The 23797-nt window shown below is 36.9% G+C and overlaps 2 protein-coding genes and 1 long non-coding RNA gene across 4 annotated transcripts in view; 1 reads left to right on the top strand and 2 right to left on the bottom strand.

Moving 5' to 3' along the window:
* Positions 1 to 2010: 2010 nt before the first annotated feature.
* LOC136266744 (uncharacterized) lies at positions 2011 to 16157 on the bottom strand. The gene is made up of 5 exons (XM_066061766.1): positions 16051 to 16157; positions 15955 to 15994; positions 11256 to 11357; positions 11164 to 11205; positions 2011 to 3003 (listed from the first exon to the last, which is right to left on the bottom strand). Exons 1-5 carry the CDS (start codon positions 16081 to 16083, stop codon positions 2726 to 2728), a joined length of 495 nt encoding a protein of 164 aa, XP_065917838.1. The 5' UTR covers positions 16084 to 16157; the 3' UTR covers positions 2011 to 2725.
* LOC136266755 (uncharacterized) lies at positions 5543 to 8172 on the top strand. The gene is made up of 3 exons (XR_010706267.1): positions 5543 to 6967; positions 7495 to 7624; positions 7809 to 8172. It is a non-coding gene; the product is annotated as an uncharacterized lncRNA (long non-coding RNA).
* A 2637-nt stretch (positions 16158 to 18794) lies between the features above and the next one.
* LOC136266716 (fibrillin-1-like) overlaps positions 18795 to 23797 on the bottom strand; it is a 69456-nt gene continuing 64453 nt past the window's right edge. For both annotated transcript variants that reach the window (XM_066061722.1, XM_066061721.1), the window contains 4 exons: positions 22795 to 22917; positions 19522 to 19553; positions 19425 to 19473; positions 18795 to 19368 (listed from right to left, as the gene is read on the bottom strand). In XM_066061722.1, coding sequence (XP_065917794.1) covers positions 18983 to 19368; positions 19425 to 19473; positions 19522 to 19553; positions 22795 to 22917 — 590 coding nt within the window. In that variant the 3' untranslated portion in view covers positions 18795 to 18982. The remainder of the gene's footprint in view (positions 19369 to 19424; positions 19474 to 19521; positions 19554 to 22794; positions 22918 to 23797) is intronic.

Consider the following 23797-nt stretch of genomic DNA (forward strand, 5'->3'; position numbering starts at 1 on the left):
TAGAATAATATATACTGGGTAAGGTATATATTATCTGTGGTCGATAGTAGTGACCTAGAAAGTGACATTAGAAGGTCACAAGAGAAGTACCATCACTTCTTATGGTACAACGGAGAACCAGCAGCAATCTAGCTACTACTAATCCAGAGAAGACAACTGACAACAAGACTGATGCAATTCACAAAGGAAAGGTACAGTAGTACACTGCTGTGCCACATGGGCGTATCATTGAAATGCACAGGGTAAGGCCATATCTTTAATTCATACTTAGTTTCTCATCCTCCAATACTCAAAATAGTGTAGGAGGATAGATTATTAATCTTATGTTTTACTAACTATAAAATTAGTAAGCTAAATGACTTAGAATGCAGTTTTCTTAAAGCTAGTAAGCTACCTATTTTGGATGGTTGCACTCAGTCATCATTGGTGCAAAACATCCATGAAAAGCAATAAAGCAGGTGGGAATAATTAAGTTTACATGCCCTAAAAGTAATTGGCTTTTCGTGTCTTGGTGAAGTGTTTCAAGGCAGGTAGAGTGACTAGCTAGAGCCTGACATACCTGTACAAGAGCCTGAATCCCATGAAATTTTCCAAATTCTAAATCATATTAATATTATGGATGTTTGGGATTTCAGTTCTGAAAGTGTGCAAAAATATATAGAAAAGTGGTGGTTTTGAAAATTCCATTTGTTTAGGACTCCTGATTCCGTCTGACATAGGATTCTAAACATTTTGCATCAATTCCAATTGATGTTGTACACCTGCTGTTGGCATTGTACACCTCTAGTTGATATTTACAGTAAAACCTGTGGTTTCAAGTGTTTTCACAGGGTGTGACATAAAACTGAAACTTGTGGCAAAAATGTGTGACATTTGTACAGGCAGAGTGTGTATTTCATTATTCTGTTGCCAAGCAACTACAGTGAGATAATCACTTACCAATAAGAAGGATGGTGGTTTTCAAATATTTGATTTGATAACACAACAATAATAAATCACAACAACGCATTATAGCTATATAGCCTAACTATGTACAGTAGTAGGACCTAGCTAGCTATTAGAACCTATACAATTATAGTGATATAAGCATACAAAACTCTACAATGACTATAATAACTGACTACAAGGTATACTTTTATACAGTTTACAAAAATCATGTGATGCATTATGTCACACTTAATTACATCAGTCACATATACCACAGTGGTATAGCTTTTCTACTTTCTGACATTTCAATACAACACTCGATCTCCTTGACTACACAGTTTTTACACACCAGTGTATATGGTGGGGATATTAGAAACCAGCCTAGCAATGATTTTGTCCTTTTAGTATATATGCCTAAATGACAAATTATTGTTTTTATTGTGGTGAAGTCACTGTCCATGTTTCTGTCAGGACAGAGCATCACAAAACATAATGATTTTGTATTGTGCTATTGGGATTTTGCCACACTTTTATCAAGCACACAAAAAGGAAATGTATGGGCATGGCAAGGCCGAAAATGCATGCATGGGTGTGTGCTGATGAATAATTTTATAATTACAGCTAAGCAGATTATTATGTTGTTCTAAGTTTACTCAGCTAAAAATGCTTGTAAAGATAGCCCATTGTAGCCAGGTGATGGCAAGGCTAGAAGACACTGAGAAAAGGCATAATACGCATATATGGTACGTACCATACGCGTATGCCTATACCGTACGCGTATGGTACGGAAAATCGTACCGTACGTGTATGGTATGTACCATACGTGTACGGTACAAAATACGCATAATATAGAACATGCACGCCTGTATTACACAACAAAAATATACAACAATCAAAATTTCAAATGTCATGCCAGTTCACAAGAAAGGATTTGAAAGTGATCCAGGTAACCATCAACCTGTTTCATTAACCATGCAGTATTTTCTACAAAACTCTGGAACACATTAAATGATCAAGGTTATAGGCAGTGAGACATAGCAATGTGGCCAGGGGATCTGAAGCATTAATTAACAATATAAGTGAATGGCTTTATATGCTATATACCAAACACATTTAGTTACCCCTTAGTGAAAGCATTTTATCTGACCATTTACTGCATCACATGCAGGTGAATATTGAACTTTGATTCTAGTACAAAATCAGTTATAAGATTATCTGGTATATATGTGAAATGAGTAAGAACATTTGAAATTTTGTAGCTATAATGAATGCAGTAACATCAAAGAATTGTTCAAAGTTTTCTAGTACAAAAATCAGTTATAAAACTGTCTCGCATGTATTAAGTGAAATGGATAAGAGAACATCTGAAGTTATGACTGTTTTGTAATAGTGCATGCGGTAACATTAAAGAATAGTTTTATTTTCTAGTACAAAAATCAGTTATAGAATTGTCTTGTATATACATGAAATGGATATGAGAACATTTTAAATTATGACTGTTTTGTAATTAGTGCAGTTCTAATGTTATCAATTTTCTGCTTGATTTTTGCATAGTGTTGTTGTAAAAAGCAAAATGTGCAGCACAGCAATGGACCACCAACTGTAACACACACACACAAAGAACACCAAGGAAGCCTCCCAGCAGGGTAAGGTAAGCAACCACAAGCAAAACTATGATAAGACCTACAATGCTCCACATCACTATGATGTAGATGAAAGCGAACAAAAACATCCCTTCATGACAGGATCATAGTTCAGAGATGTATTCGATGCTACAGTTTAGTTTACTTCATCACAATCAAGTCTCACAATCAAGTCTTCCAGCATCGTCCCAGTCATCATACTTTCCCAGTATCCACACACTGCCAATGATGAGCCATACAATGTTAAACACAATAAAACAAAGCTCAATGAAGTGAACAAACATGTTCCAATAAGATAACTCTTCAGAATATTTACAAAAAAACATTGCTTTGAAGATGACTAGTGCAATGTAACCAATAGCAACAGAACCAGTAACAACCATCCATGAAGGAATCCTGTCATCAAGATTACAATCATGTTTATGTACAGCACCTGACAAGGCAACAGATAAAATGACAGGTTGCATGTGCAGCTCATAATTAAATTCATATCATGCTCAGTTATTTGTATATTGTAGTAGTCAAGAAGATTAATCCATAAAAACAGCCTAGCTGTGAAAAAGGTGTGACGTCTCCTAAAATATTTAGGGTGAAAATTTGAAGGTGGTGGTTAATGCAATGACATTCATGATATTAGTTTAATTATTATGTCATCACTATCATTAAAAATGATTAATATTATAATCATTGCCTATTTCTTGATTTTACTAACCCCCAGAGCCAGCCGCAGTTCCCTAACAAATACCACATATCTGGGTGTATGTATATCCCCCCCCCCCCCCCCCCCACCAAAACACCTTTGCTGTAAAAAAAGGTGCGTCCAAGAAACTACAAGTAACTGAAAAAAAAAAAACAGCTCAGCTATAGAAAAAGGCTAACTGGCAACTGAAAGAGCTGATATCTGGAGCGGCCAAGAATCATGTTACTACAACTACCAAAGTACCAAATTCATGCAAGAATACCTTGGCTGAGAAATAGGTAAATGAAAGTAATCGGCAACCAAAACAGCTGATATCTGAAGCAGCCAAGAATAAAATTTATGTTGATACAACTAACTACAGTTATTAATGAAGTTGTAACATTGAATCTTAATCATTCAACTGTGTTCTATACATTCATCCCTGCTACATCGTAAATTAATTCTTTGTAACTCTAATTGGCTGGTAATTTGGCCGCCTTTTTCAATAGTCAGTATAAAGAAAAAAAACGGCCAAATTACCAGCCAATTAGAGTTACAAAGAATTAATTTACGATGTAGCAGGGATAAATGTATAGAACACAGTTGAATAATTGAGATTCAATGTTACAACTTCACTAATAACTGTAGATAGTTGTATCAACATAAATTTTATTCTTGGCCACTTCAGATATCAGCTGTTTTGGTTGCCGATTACTTTCATTTACCTATTTCTCAGCCAAGGTATTCTTACATGAATTTGGTACTTTGGTAGTTGTAGTAACATGATTCTTGGCCGCTCCAGATATCAGCTCTTTCAGTTGCCAGTTAGCCTTTTTCTATAGCTGAGCTGTTGTTGTTTTTTCAGTTACTTGTAGTTTCTTGGACGCACTTTTTTTACAGCAAAGGTGTTTGGGGGGGGGGGGGGGGGGTATCACAAATTTTTATCAGTTATATAATTTACAGACTCAACTTGATTGATCAAGCCATGGAAATGTATGATGAATTCTGCATTGTAGAGGTGTTGAGACCAAACACAAAGTGGTGAACATACATCATACATTCCTATAGTAGCTGTGAATTGTTATTAGAACCAGGGCTGGTGGAAACTACAATTTACTGGTCAGGCCAAGTAATGGCTAGTCAGGGTTACCACTAAAGATGTATGTAATACACTTATTTGCAAAGCTTGCTTTACTAGGTTGTTTGGAGGATACCAAATCTGAAAATAATTGACATAGCAACTCTGAGATTACATCTGGGAGTGTTTTCAGACAGAAACTTAGCACTTTCTGCTATTTTAATTGATGACTGTTCTATTAGAGTATTTTATTGCCTGACTGTCCTATTAGAATATATTGATACTTTTCCATGAATAAAACCTATGGCCACTGCCATAGTGGCCATAGTGTCCTTAGGACAATTCAGCAACTTGGTTTGCCACTCACAGCACAAGATGCTTTGCTGAGGGTCTATTACAGAGATCACAAATGTGGATTATACTATTTTCATTTCAGTACATAGACATATGCATACATCATCATCATAATATTATACAAGCACAAGGCACACACACACACACACACACACGCACAAAATGTGCAAACACTATACATACTACATATGTCAACACATATACACGACATATTGATGTAAACAAGTTAATATCACAATGCTCTCGTAAGTGAGCTGGGAGTTCCCTTACTAGATGTTAAAAAGTTCTTGCAGTGCTTGAAACAGAGGTACTGGAGAGTGAAGGATTATCACTGACATCATATTCAATCACAATAATTGTTGCAATGTGAAATCAATATTAATTGCTTATGTACTGTATTACCATTGTTATGTTAATGTGCGTGATTTATCTCACAATATGATTACCTTTTGGTATGTTAGTAGATTGTACTGGTGTGTTTGAGTACCATTACAGAGGCAGAGGAAACAACTTTTAGAAGGGAGGATGGGTGCATATCTGCTGGAGTATGCATTTGCCTCGCAGAATAGTTTTAAAAAAAATTTCCCTTTGAAATTGAGAAGATTAATTGAATAAGCACCTTTAAAGCCAGGATTTGGTTAACTGCATGGACGATTTTTTAGCTCAAAATAATTTGGCATAGCTGTTCTTCCATATAAAAGCTACTAAGAACAATTCACATTATTATTTATTAAATTATTTACCTAAGATGGAAAACTGGAGGAGGAGACAACATCATCAGACAGACCACCACGGTACAGTGGATTCAAGGGTATTAATTGTGTACTCTCACCGGCGTCTTCGGTCAAAGGACACACGGTCACGCCTCACGATCCATAAGAGCACCGATGTACATTTACTAGTGTTCACGTGCGCTACTTGAGGTGTGAAAGGGACTTTCCAAGGGACTTCCCCTGCTAGCACAAGTTGTAATCGATGATGGTCGGGCAAGGAATGGTAAATGCCCATATGCCCACCCTTGGTATACGTCACTGATCATGAAATCTGAGTGCCATGCACCCTATGGCCTGCTGTACGGGTTGACGTGCCTCTAAAATCTACTGCCTGGTATGAAGTGGTATGACCAAATACGGAAATGGTGCTCCACTTTGATCGTGACCTACTTTATGAAAGGGTGTAGATCTAGCTGTAAGTTAATATCGCTTATTAAAATGTTTTTGTATGTGTGTAAATAAGGTGTTTCAGCCCTTCTCTTCAGTCTTGGCTGAACAGGAGTGAATTAATTAGCATATTAGGAACCTCAGACGTAGTCTGGCACCGCCCACCCCTTCGCAAAAAGTAAGGGTCTGGTGAAATACAAATACCTAATCATTTCAAAAGGAATTCAATTAGACAGCGCACGTAATGCTTGTTACGTCAGATGATTGCACTTCAATCGGGCAAGGTGTTGTGTTGCCAAGGCGATTTCTGTGTGAACGTCATTGGCATGCACTAATTGGCTAGCGCTGAATCTGGGCACTAGAAATGATTTAGTATCTGTATTTCACCAGACCCTTACTTTATGCGAAGGGGTGGACGGCGCCAGACTACCTCAGACGGTGGTTGCGAGGATTCCGCAACTCTAGGAATCACGTCAATGGTTCAGACGTGATTCTGGAATCAGGAATCACAATTTGTTAAAAATTTCCTGTAAATCTTTGTGCTTCTCCGTATTTCTATGTATGTATCCTTAGCGGCAGAAATCACAGAATCAGTTGTAGAATAGTGTGATTTCCGAATCACGTCTATTGAAACCCCATAGTTGCGGACCCCTCGGGTGGTTGCTACTTTATATAGTTGTTAAATGTGCTCCTGTTACATACTGAACTGTGCAAAGAGCAAAACAAGTTATTTCTTTTGATATATTTATCAGATGTCCCGATGGTTGTTTCTGCAGGTCACTTGAAGGTCTACCTCACAGTGTTGTATGTGTTAATGCATGTGTTTCTTCATGTAAGAAGTACTGAAGTAAGTTTCCTAAGGCAATGGTTTTGCCAGATGTTGAAACTGACCTTGCCTGGTGAAAGAAAAATTTTTGTTATATATTTTTAGTGCCAATTTGTTGTTTATACTATGAGCTCTTAACTGCATGATATTATCCTGCATTTTCAAGGTCTCATTATTGTGGTCTACTGCATCATCAACAAATTATATCAAAAAGAAGGAATGGAACCATATTGCAGACGTCTGTGTTATTGGCAGATTGGGACCAATATGTATTGTGATTATAGCATCGTAATTCTCCAGGTCAGTTTCTTTCAGGGACTCATGTTTGAGTATTTTGAGTTTTAAGCGTCCATATTTTTGCACATTAATCTCTTTGTACTTGTAGTGCCCACTTTGCCAACTTGCTGTTTACAGATGTGTTCTCAGTAGTGTGGTAATCTAAATTCAACTGAATTTATTTCCTAAAAAAATGATACTATGCTTATGTACCATAGTAACCATGCTAATGAATGTTTGTTGGCAAAATGCATTTGTCACATATCTCCTTAATGAACAAATGTTCGAATTTTCAGACATTTGTCCCACCACTAGTTATTTTACAGATCAACTACTAGTAATGGGCTAATGGTTAACCACCAGTATCTATCTAGATCATGACACTACCCTGATTAGGAAAGTGTCCTGGTTTTCCAGGTACATTGATGTGCAATGAGAGTTTGTAGAACCTTCTACTGTCTGTGCATGGTTAATGTGCTCTATAGTGCATGCCAAACTTGTTACCTAGGTTTAGATTGACCACACAATTAACATGTTGTTTTTCTTGACAGGTCCAATGAAATTCAGGCATTGGTTTATTGGGGAAGGCACCCCATTAGCTAGGATTACTGATGGTTTGCCACTTGCAGCACAGGTTGTTTGTGAACGGACCACACTTTTTGTAAAGGAGATCAAAAACTGGTACGCATGTGCACGTGTACTTTTTTGCACTCACATACATACTGTACATGAACACGAGACGCATCATGAGCATGAGATGCACACACAATATACATGGACATTAAAATATACATGCGTACACAACATATTGGTTGTACTAGCTTTGTATTTGGTCGTAACTTCATATCGTTATTCTTAAATCCAGGTATGTGACCCTGAGTGGAATAGGGGGCGATGGTGGTGGATTCCTCTATTTGTCATCCGGTGTTATTCAACTGTCCAGCACTTGACAGCTAGTGGGGGTGGTGACAAGGATGTTCCATCTTGCCCGGGAGAAAATTTGCAGACTGCTCCAGTTGTACCCCCATCCCCTTATTGGCAGAACTGAAGATTGGTGTCCCCTGAAGTACACAATGGCAGATGAAGCAAAGCCAATAATCATTTCTTATTTGTCTACCAACAGTTTATTTTTAAAAGTGCATTTTGTGAAATACTGTATTGTTGCATGTATCAATTAACTTGTGTGACATGATATGTTAATCACTAGCTGTCTGGTTTTACTGTGCATGAGTACCGTTTCGTCAGAAAGTTAGATCCGAATTGGGAGTGACAATGTCTACACGAAAAAGGGCAATCAAGTGATAGTACATGGGTGGCGCTAAATAAAATTATCCTGAAAACACTCTCCTCAGGGAAGTTACGTTCTTCACGCTTTCACAGTACGTTTATATGAGTGTTGGGTTTGTGTCCATGCCGCGTCTTTAAAAGTTATCATTTGGATTAGGCGTTTGGTAAGCAAAATCCGCTGTACAGGGAGTCCAGTACTAGAAAACTCCTGTGCCAGTATTACTCCACAAAAGGTAGTTATATTCAATGATAATAATGGTGATAACGCTAACGCAAGCCGAGATATCAGCGTAATAAAGTGAACCTGGTTTTATTTTCACGGTTGCGACAAGATAACCACTCATTTACAATCACGGCGCCCGCTGTACAATACATTTCTAATAGAAATGATTGTGTAATTCAGGGCTAAAATTGTGAAACCGTCCCTACACGTAAATAACTCACAGTAGTAGCCGCGCGTGTTCTTTAATTGTGGCGTGCACTTTGTAGTTTCTTGGCCGCGCGCCTCACTACCATGAGTCTTGATCTGTCCACATCCACACTTGTGAAGCCTAATATTGAAAGCAGCCAGTGTGAGCACTCTATAAACCCTGCATTAAACCCACAACCAGGTAAGCTTGTTCTGAGAACTATACTCAGAGCCAATTAAAAATGCAGATATCTGAAAACGGTGTGAACAGCTTTGAATTCCTAGCTATGATCTAATAGACTGCATGGATGTTGTGTGTGCAACAACTAAAAACAACAGCAAGGCCCTTATAGGCTACCAGAATTAACATATCTATTTTAAGCTGAAAGGGTACTTGTCTGAGTGTGACAATAGACTCAAGGCTTTGTTGATACAATTTTCGTAAGAAAGCACCATAGATAACTGTAATGAGTTACACTTCCTTAACAACAAAATACATGGTGATTAATAAATTACAAAATACTTAATTTTTAGATACATGCATAGAATTACGTACTGTATGCATTAGATAATAGTACACCAAAACAAAACGATTAAATCTAACACAATAGTTTTAAAATATTATTTCAGTAGCTACTAATAGTAAGGGTTATAGGCACCCCATTTTTACAAGTAGCACAACATCAACTTATTTCGCCCTATAGGTAGCCACACAGGTTTTTTGTTTTCCATTTTGGTTTAGATGCTTCTTTTTGTACTAGCAAGCCTAAAAATTTACCTGTCTTATCAAGAAGATTTGAGAAAAGGTACTTTTTCCACACATTTTACATTTGAGCAGACAAAACAACATAACTTTTGACTGCTTATACTGATCACCCTGCTTTTAGTTTCAAAATGTCACTGGATAATTTAGCTGCAATCATGGAAAATTGCAGGCTATTTTATGCAATGACTAAATAATTATGAAGCTTCACAGATCACAAAATGGGTCAAATTTTGTGTGTGAAAAAAGTACCTTTTCGCAAATCCGGTCACAAATTGCCATTTTTGTCACACCTGTAGGGAAACCCCTAAAGGTAATGGCTTGAAAATCGATCTGTGTGTAGGTTAGCCAACATAGCTCAAATCTGTTGTGGTATAAAAGAAATCACAGTAAGAATTACAGAGTTACAGGAAAATGCCAGCATGAAGTAAAATTGTGGGGTCAAAATACTTGAATAGAACAGTGACCGAGTAGTAAAAAAGTGCACAACAATGTTGACAGAAAAGGTTGCCTAAAGTTCAAACCAGGGACCTTTGTACCTAACTCCCAAATGCTTAACAACTGACCCATTGTTGTCAGCTGCTCAGCTCATACCTTATAAATCAGTTGTAATAATGTCCAGGGGTGCATTATTAGAACTGATTGGCATTAACATCATTGTAGTTGTTTCTTTGCCGCCACCTTTGATTTCACAATTATATTCACCCAGGCTTTTGAAGGCCACACCTTTCACTATTTTTAGCATGGACAGATTTATCAATAGAAGTAGAATATTTTATGTGTTCTACTAAAAGTCCTTGAAAAAAATGTGTGTTTTATTATAGTACGTTTGTGTTGAGCTGAATCCTCAAAAACATTTAATAACTCATGGATGCAATTACACACGATCTTGAAATTTGTCTCATTTGTAGTACTGCTTGACCCGCTAAAAATATTTCAAAATCTTGTTGTTCAAATGTTTGACATAATATTTACAGCCAATCAAATCTTTCACAACTCATTTCCTATGGGGAAGCCATATAAGTACAGTGTCCATTAGAGCCCTTTCCCGAACTTGTAATGGAGCCAAACCGTACGTGTCTGTTGTTGACACCTTTGCTGTTACCAATAATCATCTGGTTTGCAGAAATGTTAACTCTGTTGAGAAAAAATCCACTTGTAATCTTTAGCTGTTTTTCAGGGTTCAGCCCAACGTGAGCATACTATAGGGTATTATACATCATGCACATGGTCAAAAAATTTACAATACAATACTGAATCATAATCATCATTGTACCCTGTAAATAAGAAGAAATGTGGTAAAAACAAACTCCAAAACCAGTAAACCAGTTTCATGGCTGGGTTTGGGATACTTAAAAATTCAATAAAAAATAATAATAAAATCCATTCTTTCTTCCATACATAATCATTACTGTGCTTAAAGGCTGAAGGTAAGAGTCCATTAATGTAAAAACAAGTCCTCAAATATGACTACTGTTTTGATAGTTTTAAAGCTATGCAGTTACTTATAAGAGTTCAGTTGCATTTCTATCTAAATGGTAAGATTTAATAGTGAGGCAATGCTGGAGAGTAATTATTTGCTGTGAAATATTACTGCTGGGTAGCTAGACTGAACTTGCAATTACCATGTTCCAGAGTGAGACTCTTCTTTTAAAAAGTCTGGCCTGATTTGTATACTATAACTGTACAAAATCACAGGGTATTAGCCTTACTTTTATTGTGTACATGTCTATTGTGTCAAAGCACTACAACAGCACTTACCTGTAATCAAAAGACAGATTGGCAAAATCATTGTAAATAAATCTATAGAAAGGAAAATGAAATATACTGTGGTAACTAATGCAGTCACATACAACTTCCTATCAGCACTACGTTGATACAGTGGCAGGACCACTTCACTATAACTCTTCTATTGCTTGGTTCATGTTGGTCATGCTTCTCCAATTCCTTTGTAGCTACAATGTGAAGATATGTATGAAGATCTTATACATTTATAGTTCTATGTTGTCAATGAGCATCACCAAAAAGTATTTACCATGTATACCCAATCCAGGGCCACCTGCAGGGGGAGGCGGGCTCCAGCCTGAAAAGGGTCCCTTGAATAACTGTTAAAAGATCGATATACTCTAATAGAGCAGCCAATATCTAGATACTCTAATACAGCAGTCACAGTATTCTTCACAGGAGCAGTGTAGCAAGCTGTGTATGTACAGGTGTAGTTATAAATAAGGAGATACAGCTGGTGAGGGGCAGCTATTGTCATTAATAACCTTTTTTTGGTCTTCGACTTACATCTAGGCTGAAGTTGTTCAGAGTGGAACCCTCCTTGCCCCTGGGGCCCCACTTTAACTCTTTGCCCTGGGCCACTTAATTTCTCTGGGCCAATCAAATAACTCTGCCTAACAACATGGTTAGCCTTTGTGCCCACCCCTAACACACAGGTCTGGTGAAGCTTTGCACAAAAAGTTAAAGTTTGGCACTGCCATAAGTTTTTGACTAATCAACTTGCTTCCAATAGATTGCTACAAAATTAAATTTACAGTGGAACCTCTCTATTACGGACCTTTTGGGACCCAGAATTTTTGGCCACTTTTTGCTGTAATATAGAGGTTTTCCAAAGGTTTTCCTCTTTCAGAGGTAAAAAATGTATTAACCAGATCTGTTGGGACCAAATACATATTTGTCCTTGTTATGGAGGTTTTTTCTATTGTGTCCTTAATTCGGGGAGTTTGTTAAGAGAGTATTCAATGGAATTTTCTCCTGAATAACTGCCTGCCTGCCTGATACCCTCAGGTAAGTGTAACTTGATAATGGTTAAGGCTATGGGCTTGATTTTTTACTGCTTGACGTCGCTTCATCCCAAGAAGTACCTTTTGGCATACCGCATTACATACAATGCACGCATCATGGGCTTATAATTACCTTTGTCCTCCATTGTATCCTATTTCTTTACTCTGACAACCCATACTGTCGATTCGCAGTAGCATGATACATGGTTTCCATACATTAAAATGATTGTCCATATTATCTGTGGTGACCAGATTGATTGCAGAGGCGCTTACTGTTTTCCATTTGTAATGCGATTGTTCACAGTAGCTGGAAGCGAAGTGTAATGGCCATCACTTTCAAGTCAGTAATTGATAGTTGGGGTGCACAAACCGTCCATATTCTTCGCGGTGACTGGATTAATTGCTCTCCTACTGTTCTCCATTTGTAGCACTGTGTAATCGGCGAAACATAGCTGAAAGTGAAGTACAATGATCACTTCACCTTCGAGGCAGTAATTCATAGCTGGGGAGCGCATTCAAATGAAAACATTAACTCTGGGGCCATCCTTTCTTTTAACGCGGTATGCGTGGGTTCACCAGTCATAATAATTAAAGTTACAAAGAACAAGTATAAGGAAAAATTAGGAATTTTAAGTTCGATTAGGGATCACAGAAAAAAAAAGCACGGAAACAAGGGAGGTCGCCTACACCTGCACATATACTAGTGAACATTTAATCCCTAATTCAGTCTATACCCACTGAATTAGGGATTAATTGTTCACTAGCATATCTGCAGGTGTACGTAGGTGACCTCCCTTGTTTCTGTACTTTATTCAATGATCCCTAATCATCCTAATTTTTCTTTCTAATCACCACATGATTACACACAACCCAAAAAGTAACCAATGATACAATAGCAATCATTGCAATACAGTAAACTAGAATACTTGATAATTCTCTGAAAGCTTCTCCAGTGCATGCTACAGCCAAATCAGGTGAACTAATTGCTAACAAACTCTGTCTACTGTTCTAAGGCTATGAAAAGGAAAGACTACAGCTGAAATTGAAAAGAAATGGCTATACATTGCTAGTGACTAGTGGCTAGTAGTGCATAAGTAATATTTAATTTAATCACTTGTTAAGTTAATCACTAGTTACTTGGACAGAAAGTTACATGGGATAGGAAATAAGTTACTTTAATCAAAAACTATAACATTTACCCACTACAGTACATACTAACAAGGCTTCTATGTTACTATTTAGAGGCCTGCTAAGGTAATGTGAGCAAGGGCTACTCACTAATAATTACCGAGGGCACAAGCATGTGGAGGTATTAAATGGTGGGATAGCTGAGCCCACACTATCTGACTCTAAATATAATTAGTGTACAAATAATTGGCACATTCTAAGTGTTTTAAAAATTTCCTTGAGCAAGGGAGATAAAGAAAGGGCGAGAAAAGTGGTTGCTAACATCAAGATTTACCTTCAAGGCTTATCTCCATGCAGTAATGTATGAACACCAGAAAGTAAACTAACAGTTAAGTTTTAAGTTATTTCGATTTTGGCTTTGCTGATTTTTGTTTGATGCATGTAATAATTAACCACGGGATAGTAAAGCTCGTTGTGATTAAGAAGTTTGTGTTCTGTAGATAACCACGCCTTGTTGTGTTTTGTAGAGCAAACTAGTGTAAAACAAATGAAGAAATTATAAAGAGGCGCTTAAAATATGTGTGGATAGAAGCTTAATGGTGTAATAGAAAATTATCACATTTTCTTTCTATCCACCAGACATGGTACAGGAACAGTCAATTAGTGGCCATATGATAATCACCTATGGATGGGTATAACATACTAGAAGTACAACCTCACAACTAGTCTACTTTCTGATAACACAATAGAATGCCCCATCTGTTTGCCCACGCATGTCATGATATGGCGGGTACCGTGGTCATTAACACTAAATACTTCATGACGTAGACTAACTATGGCATTGGTACTTCTAGTACATCATTATTCATCAATGGACTATTATCAAACTGCCAATGAAGTGGTTTTCTCTCTACCTCCGGTGTCAGCAAACCACAGGCTAAAATGAAACATATTTAACCACGCGTTTTTACTACGAACACATTGAACAACCACCTAGTTGCAAAACGGTAGTTGCCTATATCAATGGATAATGATATACTAGAAGCACATTTCAAGAGCATAGTTAGTATAGTTTCTAAATTCATGACATTGGAGCACACTACTGAGATGAAGCGTTCCAGTGCTATATCAGGCAGTAGACTAGCTACAAGAACATACTTCTAGTACATTCACAAGTGAAGTGGTTACCTTGTAGTCACAAGTCAGCTGCTCTGGTAGAAAGACAGAATTTTCAGTGCCATTGGGGTTTACCCACACATCTTAAATAAATTCCAGGACAAATTCAATGGTAGGGCTCCTTCAAGAGGCTATAACTCGGCTTCCGGTGATTCTTTTTTTTTTTCTCATACAGAACATAGAACAGAAGTTTGGGAAAACACTATTCCAGGTAAAATGGTCGTTTTGGGGCTCAACTTGAGAAAGTGATTGTCACCAAACAATCGATTGATTGATTGATTTTTAGTTTAACCTTAAGGTACTACCTCGAGATTAAACAACATTTCAGTAAGAAAGAATGATCAATAATGAACTATTGCTCGTCAATTTGTCAACATCAGCATTGTGGGACTCTTTTATTATCATATTTTTCAAAGTGCCAAAATCCTTGTGCCCGTACAATTATCAGCTGTAACTCACCCAATGCAACATGGATAAAATTAACCTGCACTACTTAAATATCACCTTTTCCTTGCTCCTGATAACGTGGTCACATTTAAAGACAGTTTCAACAAATCTGAGGCAAAGTAAACTTGCGTGCTCCAACATTTTATGCCCCGCCATATCAAAACATGCTATTGGGATTTGTAAAGTCAAAATGGCAAAATCAAATTTACAGCCAGTAATCATTTTATCAGCAATATCGTACATTACCAGTGTCCTTTGTTTGTTTTCTGCCCTTAGATCATGAAATGGACTTCTGATTCTTTGAAAGGTCTCAGGATGGATGGATCACTTTTTCAATTTCTCCAACACAAACTCTATTCATTTTGTATTTTCAATAATTGCAAACACTATACATGATCAAATACCATAAAACTTGATATCAGTCAACTCTGTATGAATTGCTCTATCCGATTCCTCCCGAACAAACTTTGTAATCGTCACGGTAACGACGTGATGCCGCTATTTAATTAGAACACGAAATTCGTGAATTGCTCCCCAATGGATTTTGTATTGCATAAGTTGCTACTTACCATTGTTTGTTGTAAATTTGCAACCTGTAAACACTTTTGCTTCAATTAAATTTTGTTATCATCAGATAGAGGAGTGTTATGCATGTGTAATGGCGGCTGATAAATTTTGATACTGTCTTCAGAACCAGAATAATGTAACTTAAAACTAACTTACCTCCATATATAGGCTGCCGTACATAGATTTTACGCATAATATTTACGGAAAATTGTAATGTATGGGTTTGACATGAGTTTTGATATGCGGAAGTGATTGTGTAGCTACTGTGACGTCAGGTGTTACCGCTTTACAAATATCTACGTGACGAAATACTGCCAAACAGAATAAACTCCTAATAAAACTCCCAGATGCTCTATCGAGCTATTAGATAAAACTTGATATGGTGTTTAGTGAGATGCATACACTGGAACGTACCGTGAACAACACTGATTAATTAAACACTTACGATGTTGAGATTCTATGGTGGAATACGATGGATGATTTCTCTATATTCACACGAGAACAGAAGACAGTAATTAGCGATTTCGTGTATATATCTAACCTGATCCTTTATGATCGGTTGTGATGATTCCATCGTCTATGCCCATAAACACTCCCGGGTCCGTGGAATGTAGGCATTAATTAAGCGCCTGCTCTATAAGATCGACCTATTTTTAGCGCAGGAGCTTTATTTTTTAATTTACTGGACCGACAGACAGTGTCTGATGCGTCCAGGGAACCAGCCCAAAAGAATACATTACAGTCATACATTTACAATCATACATGCTAACAAATAGTGTATCTGAAATGATAAATAATCATCTAGCTAGTTTACTGGCACTATCTGTCCAATGTAAACTAAAATTATTAGAGTCAAGTTGTCAGACCTGGAATAGATTGTTACTTGGCTGCAACCAAGGTCAGTTTTCCTTCATTTTACATGCTGCTTCTGACACTCTTCCAACAGCAGTTAATTTACAACATTAGCACATTCAATGTAGTGCAAAGTGTACTTCAGAAGTTAATTGTGTGGTAGTGGTCAGCCTATAACAGCTCATGTATTGGGTGGCTGTCCCGGTGCTTTGTCACAAGGTCATTTTACATACCGTCACAATAAGGTCTTACATTGTTTGGCCACAGAACTGTCCAAGTGTTTCACAGGATCATCTGTGATATCATTATGGTGATTTACCTGGAATGCGGGCAAGTGACTGTCCCCAGTCAACAATTCCTCCTTCCTTACTTATTACACCATATTGGCCTGATCTAGTTATTTTCAACAAGGGTAACAACTCAGTAGCTATTCTGGAGCTAACTTGTCCATTGGACTCAGTTCAAAACCTTGAGTCTGCAAGGGAATGTAAACAAGGGGAAAAAGGAATACCTATGAATTTGGTTGACTGGGCTAAGTGTATCAGGTCACTATTTATCACCTTCTTTAAGTTCTTTGTCACCCCTTCAAAACTGTATTGATTTTGTTGATGAGACCATCATGATATCTAATTCAAGCTGCAGGAGAATTTTTGACTTTTCAGCTTCAATATCTATCTCCGCTCCCAGAAGCTGAGAATATTTTTGGCTACAGATTGCTCTGAATGGACTCTTGAATGTTGATATATATGTATATTATATACTTGTAACTTTTTCCTTGCCACACCCATAGCTCCATGAGTGGCAGTGTGCATCCAAGGATTCACCTCACAATATTGTTGTTGTAACACACAATAATTCATCAATAAAATGATGTGCTTTCCATGATCTCCATGCAGTGGGTTTTTAATAATTTTTTACATCAAGACCCACCTGACATAAGTATCCCAGAGCATTACACACATCAGTCTTTGTCTCACTATACACGTTTATCATACAATCAACAATTAATAATATTATACCTTTGTCCAACTAGCTATTATCAGAAAAGCTCCTTCCCTCACACCACTATTGACTGGAATAATTTACCGAATAAAATTGAATGCTCCACTCTAGATGAATTCTTGCATCGCCTAAGATTTTTATGATCGTGGACCAAGCATTTAGACAATCATAATAGAACTTTAAGTGTATTATGTGTATTATTTGGGGTTGTGCAGTTGTGTTGTATCAGTCATACGGCTGTCTTACACAGTAATCAAATCCAATTCCAAAATACATAATACATCTACAGTGATATTTGCTTTTCTCATACTCGGCCAGGAAAGTTCATCCTTCTTTGATACTAATCTGCATGTGCACGATACAAGCAGAGTGCTAGTGGTGCTAAACAACCAATCATTGTGATAAAAGCCGGTTATGTTTTAACTCTTGCTAAGGGTGTGCCAAGGCCAGGGATACATTACTGTTACTGACCTTAATCAATAGTTGAATTAATTTAAAGATGACTAGATGATGCTGCCTCTCTCAGTATTCACATGAAATGCATACTGTTGGGGCAACCAAAACAAAGGGTACCCGAAACAAAACAAAGATTTTAGAACTCTCCATGAGCAGGCAAACACAATGGTGCATAGCTTGAGTCTTTGTTTTTTGAAAATTGATATTTCTATTTTCTTAACTCATTAATACATGTGATTGAATGATACATTGACAGGACCAAGTGTTATGGTCATGTATTTCAGCTACACACCACATGCCAGGATTACTTCCTACATTATATACATGGACAATGTACATTGCATAATATAGCTACATGCCGTAAATTTATACCAGCTACATTTGTATCATTTAATTTGATTACAGAGGATATCTTCTACACATAACCAAGTAACAGCTATGCAAAAAGATATTTCATGGATAACCAAAACAACTTCTAATAGAACAGTCATTGCAATTAATTGAAGCTACTCAGCAAGATCTTTAAAATCGACACTGAGTAGTCTTGCACCACTCCATTTGTGATAGGGATCACTTAGATATAAACAATCAGATATCTTACAGTATGTACGGTATAATTTAATTTTGGCTCCTGTATTGTGCACTTACTTTATGGGCACCCCACTCCCCCCTACAAGCTTCTGGATCCATCCCTGAAAGAAACACTGGAAGTAGTAAGCTTCCCTCTTAGAATGGTACTATATTCTGTACATTTGGCCAGTAGACATGTAGCATAGTAGCAAAAAAGATACTCCATAGTAACAGACTACATTTTAGTTAGTCGAAGCAGAGATCGGCTCATAAAAACTCTTATGTGAAATCGATTACTTACTTGGTGGAACTTACTTGGTGGTGGAACCCTTAGTACAATACAACTATGCCACAGAATTTAATATGCAGCAGATGAAGTAGGCACGTGATGCTGGTGTACACATATTTATCTTGAAATTTTCCCAGATGCTATGTACATTAATCTACTATACTAAAAAGTTGATACCAGAGCAATTAATTCCCAAACAATGAAGAATAATTTGCATTTAAATCAGTAATGTACAGGAGTATGTTTGCAATAAATTCTTGACTGACACAACAGAGCATAGCTAGTAATATAACAGAGCATTCAATTAACAATCATCACTTGGTTCTTCAGCTGGTATTTGTGAAAGTTGTTCATGGTTGCTCTTGTTTTCTTTATGATGCATTGATGACAAGTTGGAGTTTGTTTGAGGAGTATCATACACACAATCAAAATTTCCAGGTACAGGAGTTTCATATGGGCTTTCAGGATTAGCAAAAGGGCTGGTATCATAAATTGGATTTTCATAAATAGTGCCATCTTTAACAGCTACTGAAATAGAATACTGTGTGTTCTCAATAGTTTCATCTTTCAGTTCCATAACTGACTGGTTGTATATGGCTTGAGCTGCTGAAATAGTGTAGCTCCCCCTTCGCTTTCTTCTCACCATAATAGTTATTATAATGATTATTATAATCACCACCACTACAGCTACTGTACATGAATACAAGATTTGTTTAGTTGGGTTACCAAAAGTATGGCAGACTAACCTAAAATTCCTGCACTGCCACTGGCAATTGCTAAAATATTTAATCCATTCTGTGTCAATTAAATTGAGTAAATAGTTTAACAAAATTACTGTCTTACCTGTCGAGATGCAAATAGGACATCTTTAATGGCTAAAGTTTACAATAAAAATATCAGAATTATATCAAGCTTATAAAGGATATGACTGAAATATACGCATGATTCCTAAAGGTACTGTATGCAGCACCCAAGAGAAGAATGCAGCATGTTTCAGTCATATGTGACTGGATCTACGAAAACCGTTCTTATCGCCCAAGACAGGAAGTTTGATTTTTTCACACAAACACAAAGCTTAATGAATGCACTATCAAGTTTCACTGCCACAGTCCACCAGAGTAAAGTGGTCTGCTTTTGCTGGCTGCTTTTCTAGAGCACAGTGGCAAGCCGTACGAGTGGTCTGGGGTCTTGATGGAGCCCTGGCCAACCAGGAGATGGCTGTGTGTGGCTGTACAGCTCTGTGGTGTTGGACAATGACCTGTGCTGTAAATTTCCTTTCATTTTAGCCAGTTCTGAGCCCTGAATGGCCTATAAAACTTGGCCTAATTCATCCCAGCACGTCTCTTTTCAATTTTTGAACACCATCTTGCCCGCCTTCCAGGGCCCCCGCCTCCCACCCTTCTGGAGCTCGCCTGATACAGACAACCTCGGTTTAAAAACTATCTAAAATGGCGGGAAACTTAGCTGTTGACTACTTCTTCAGTGGATGATCAGGAAGGTAAGAAATTGTCGTGAAACGTGTGAAAATTTGGTATGCGTAGCTACCACCATTGGCCAGCTACAACACACAGAATATTTAAAACCGACGTTTCTCGATACTTTTAAATGGGCGATAAGACCGGTTTTCCCAGAGACAGTCACATATTATGAGTAACTGTGTTACAATTACTATTTGCCATACTGATTAGATGTAGGAATCAGAAATAGCAGAGAAACTGTACTTGTTAGGGTTTGGTGGATTTATCCAGCAAATTTGGTATGTGATACTTCAGACATGAATTACTCTTAAAGCTGAGGTATCAGCAAAGGAGACAAAATTTTAATCAACAATCCATTCATATCCCATGCAGGTAAATAATATTTGACGGCTATATCTAGAATGTTATTTACCATTAAATTTTACGTGTGGGATGTGTGAAGTTACTAATACATCATATATTATAAGGCAAGCATAACCACAAAATGAATAAATTATGTGGTATATCAGTTGCAAATACAATTACAAGAAAAACAAAATAATTAACTTCAACTAGGGACCATGGGAATAAAAAGAAGGAAGGTTCCCTACACCTGAAAATATACCAGTGGACATTTATTTAATTTTTCCTTCAACTTGTTTGTTTACTTTTTGTAACATAATTGTGACTGGTGAACCCATGAATACTGCGTCAAAAGGAAAAAAGGCACTCAGGGACTTAATGTTTTTGTCTAAACACGCACCTCAACTATCAATTACTGTAAAGTTCAGTGCATGGCCTTCTTGCTTTGTTTCCAGTTATGTTCAGCCCATTACACTGTGTTACAAATGAAGAACAGTATGAGAAACACCTCTGCAATCAATCCAGTCACTATGGAAAATACAGACGATTCCTGTTACAAATGTAGGGAAGCCATTGCACACTACTGTGTACCCTTGCACTGTCAGCAAAGAGAAAAGGGACACAAAGAAGGATAAAAGGTAAGTCCATGATGTGTGCATGTGCATGTACATACTGCTACTACAGTATGCCAAAAGGCACCTGTCAGACTGAAGTGACATCTCACAGTACAAAAATCAAGTCCATTGCCTTAATTAGCTATTTATTAAGTTATGCTTGTCTAAAGGCATTAGTAAGTAAATCAGTCAGTCAGTCAGTAGAAAATTCCAATAAATAAACAAGTAAAATTTCATATTAACTTAACTGTAAGCATTTGGGTCACACCAAAGGGACTTTTAACTTGGTCTTATCTTACCAATATGCCAAGACTGGTTTCTGAGAAAGTATAAACTTCCATAATCCCTATCAGACTATAGCATGCATAGGATGCTTTGAAGTTTAGTCGTTAATGAGGTAATTAAAATCCAATAGCTACACATGGGTAGGTATCTAAACTGTTTTGATACCCATGACAAAATTTTTGTCACATGCATCACGTGCTTTGCTGGATTCCAGTCACAACAGCCATCAGAAATCATTGTTAGAGTGTAAAGAATACATCACTGGATTGTAAAGATGATTGTATTCATCTAGGAGGCCTACCAGTGAGTAATTTTAGCACTAATTCAATCAGGAAGCTGCCATTACTGGCAGTGACCAAAGCCACACAAGCCATAGTCTAAATTGGTTACTGCTTCGCCCTCGATGATTATTGTGCCATTCCGAAGCTCTCTAAAATAGTAAATATACCATGGATTTGTGCATATACAGTACCACCATACTGTATACCACACTGTGGTGTTTTGATCTTCACCATAAGTGTGGCATTTTAGTATTAATTTTGATGCATATAGAATATTACTTAGAAAGTAAGCAAGTACCCATAAACATGTACTGATAGCAAACAAATAGATAAGATATGCATGCACAGACATCTTGCAAATTAATAGCACCAATTTGGCCATTGAGGAGTCAGAGTAGATAACACATTTATGGTGACATACCTTTATTTATGCCATCAATAATTTGATGCTCACCCCCACAGCCATTGGCCACTTTGCATGTAGCAAATACTTAATAAATCCTGCATGCTATATCATTTAAGTCTTTGTAAGCAGAACCATAGCAGGCCAAAATAAATGATCAGGCCAGGTTTTTGTGTTGTGGATGAGGACTATACTGTATGTGTAAAGCGCACAATGGAAGTATTAACAGAAAACTATAACTGACTGCTCTATTAGAGTACTGCATTTCTATTAGAGTATCTCAATCTTTGTAACTGAAAAGTGATCACATCAATGGTAGGACCACTTGCTACAGTCCCGATAACTCATAAGAGTCATTTTTTGCAGTAATTCATCAACTGGTCTGCTGTCTGTGTACGTACTACCACTACACACTCAAAATGATGGAAAATCTAACAAGCAGTGATTAAAGACAAGCAATAAATGTGTTATACAACAACAATTAAGCCTAATGGTAATTTGGTATAATTATCTAGATGATGGAAGCTTTATTAGTATGTGAATTTATGTAATGTATATATTTTAAAAACTTTGTTGGATTGATGTAAATAATTTTTCAGCTGTGTACATTTTAACCATCCTACCATTAATATAATTAGATCTCCAGAGACATTTGTACTCTAAAAAAGCTAGCAGAGCATGATATGTGGTAGCTTATGATACGTATAACTCACCAGTACAATTGCCTTCATCACTAATCAACTCATATCCTTTCCAACATGAGCAATTGTAAGATCCATCAGTGTTATCACATGTTTGTGTACATCCTCCATTATCAGTTTGACATTCATCAATGTCTGAATAATCAATAAAAAATAAACTTCGTATTGTACACAATTTATAAACAGAATAACCGCATACACCTACAGTGCTAATGCCCTCATGCTTGTGCGTATATATCAGGCAAAGCACTTGTGCCCATGGTATAACTATTACATACACAGTAGCACCTTGTTTATAGCATTTTAGCAAAGCAACTCCTTACAATTTCTTATAAGTACTGTAATTATTACTTGTAGCTATGATGTTTGTATCCTGTTTATATTAAAATTGAATGTGTGTACCTGTGCAACTACTTACAAGGAAGAATTTAGAATAGCTTATTTCAAATTGAATCTTAAAATTGTTCTGGAATATTTTTTAAACGCTGTATGTGTGCTATAAGCTTCATCAGTTTTGAATTTCTTAGTTTTGGTTGTTTATTATCTTTCACACCAAAAGTTAATCATGTAGTCATAGCACACCATAGATGGCATTACATTGTATTAATTTGTGTAAGGTTCGAGGCTGCCTAGGTCTAGTCATGGATTTTTTTTCTCCTTTCTCCACCTTTTCAAACACACTTTCTGTAACAACTTTAAACAGGCTGTAGGACCAGGTGTCCTACAGACCTTCAGCACTTGTGCTGTAAAGCCTTAATAAATAATAAAAAAATAAATAAATAAATAAAAATTATATGAAAAATCACAGAAGGACAAAATGACCACTTTTTTCTAGCTAGCCATGTTCTTCACTATATCATACTAATATGCAGTAATGAAATTCTCTTGCCAAAACAAATAATGACCATAAACTAACCTATAACATTACCTTCACAACACCTTTGCAGTATTGGTATAATATAGACCTTCAAAATGGCCACAATTCCCTATGAGTTTCTACTGATGAAATATATAA

Source organism: Dysidea avara, chromosome 9 (genome assembly GCF_963678975.1).
Source record: "Dysidea avara chromosome 9, odDysAvar1.4, whole genome shotgun sequence".
NCBI classification, from domain to species: Eukaryota; Metazoa; Porifera; class Demospongiae; order Dictyoceratida; family Dysideidae; genus Dysidea; species Dysidea avara.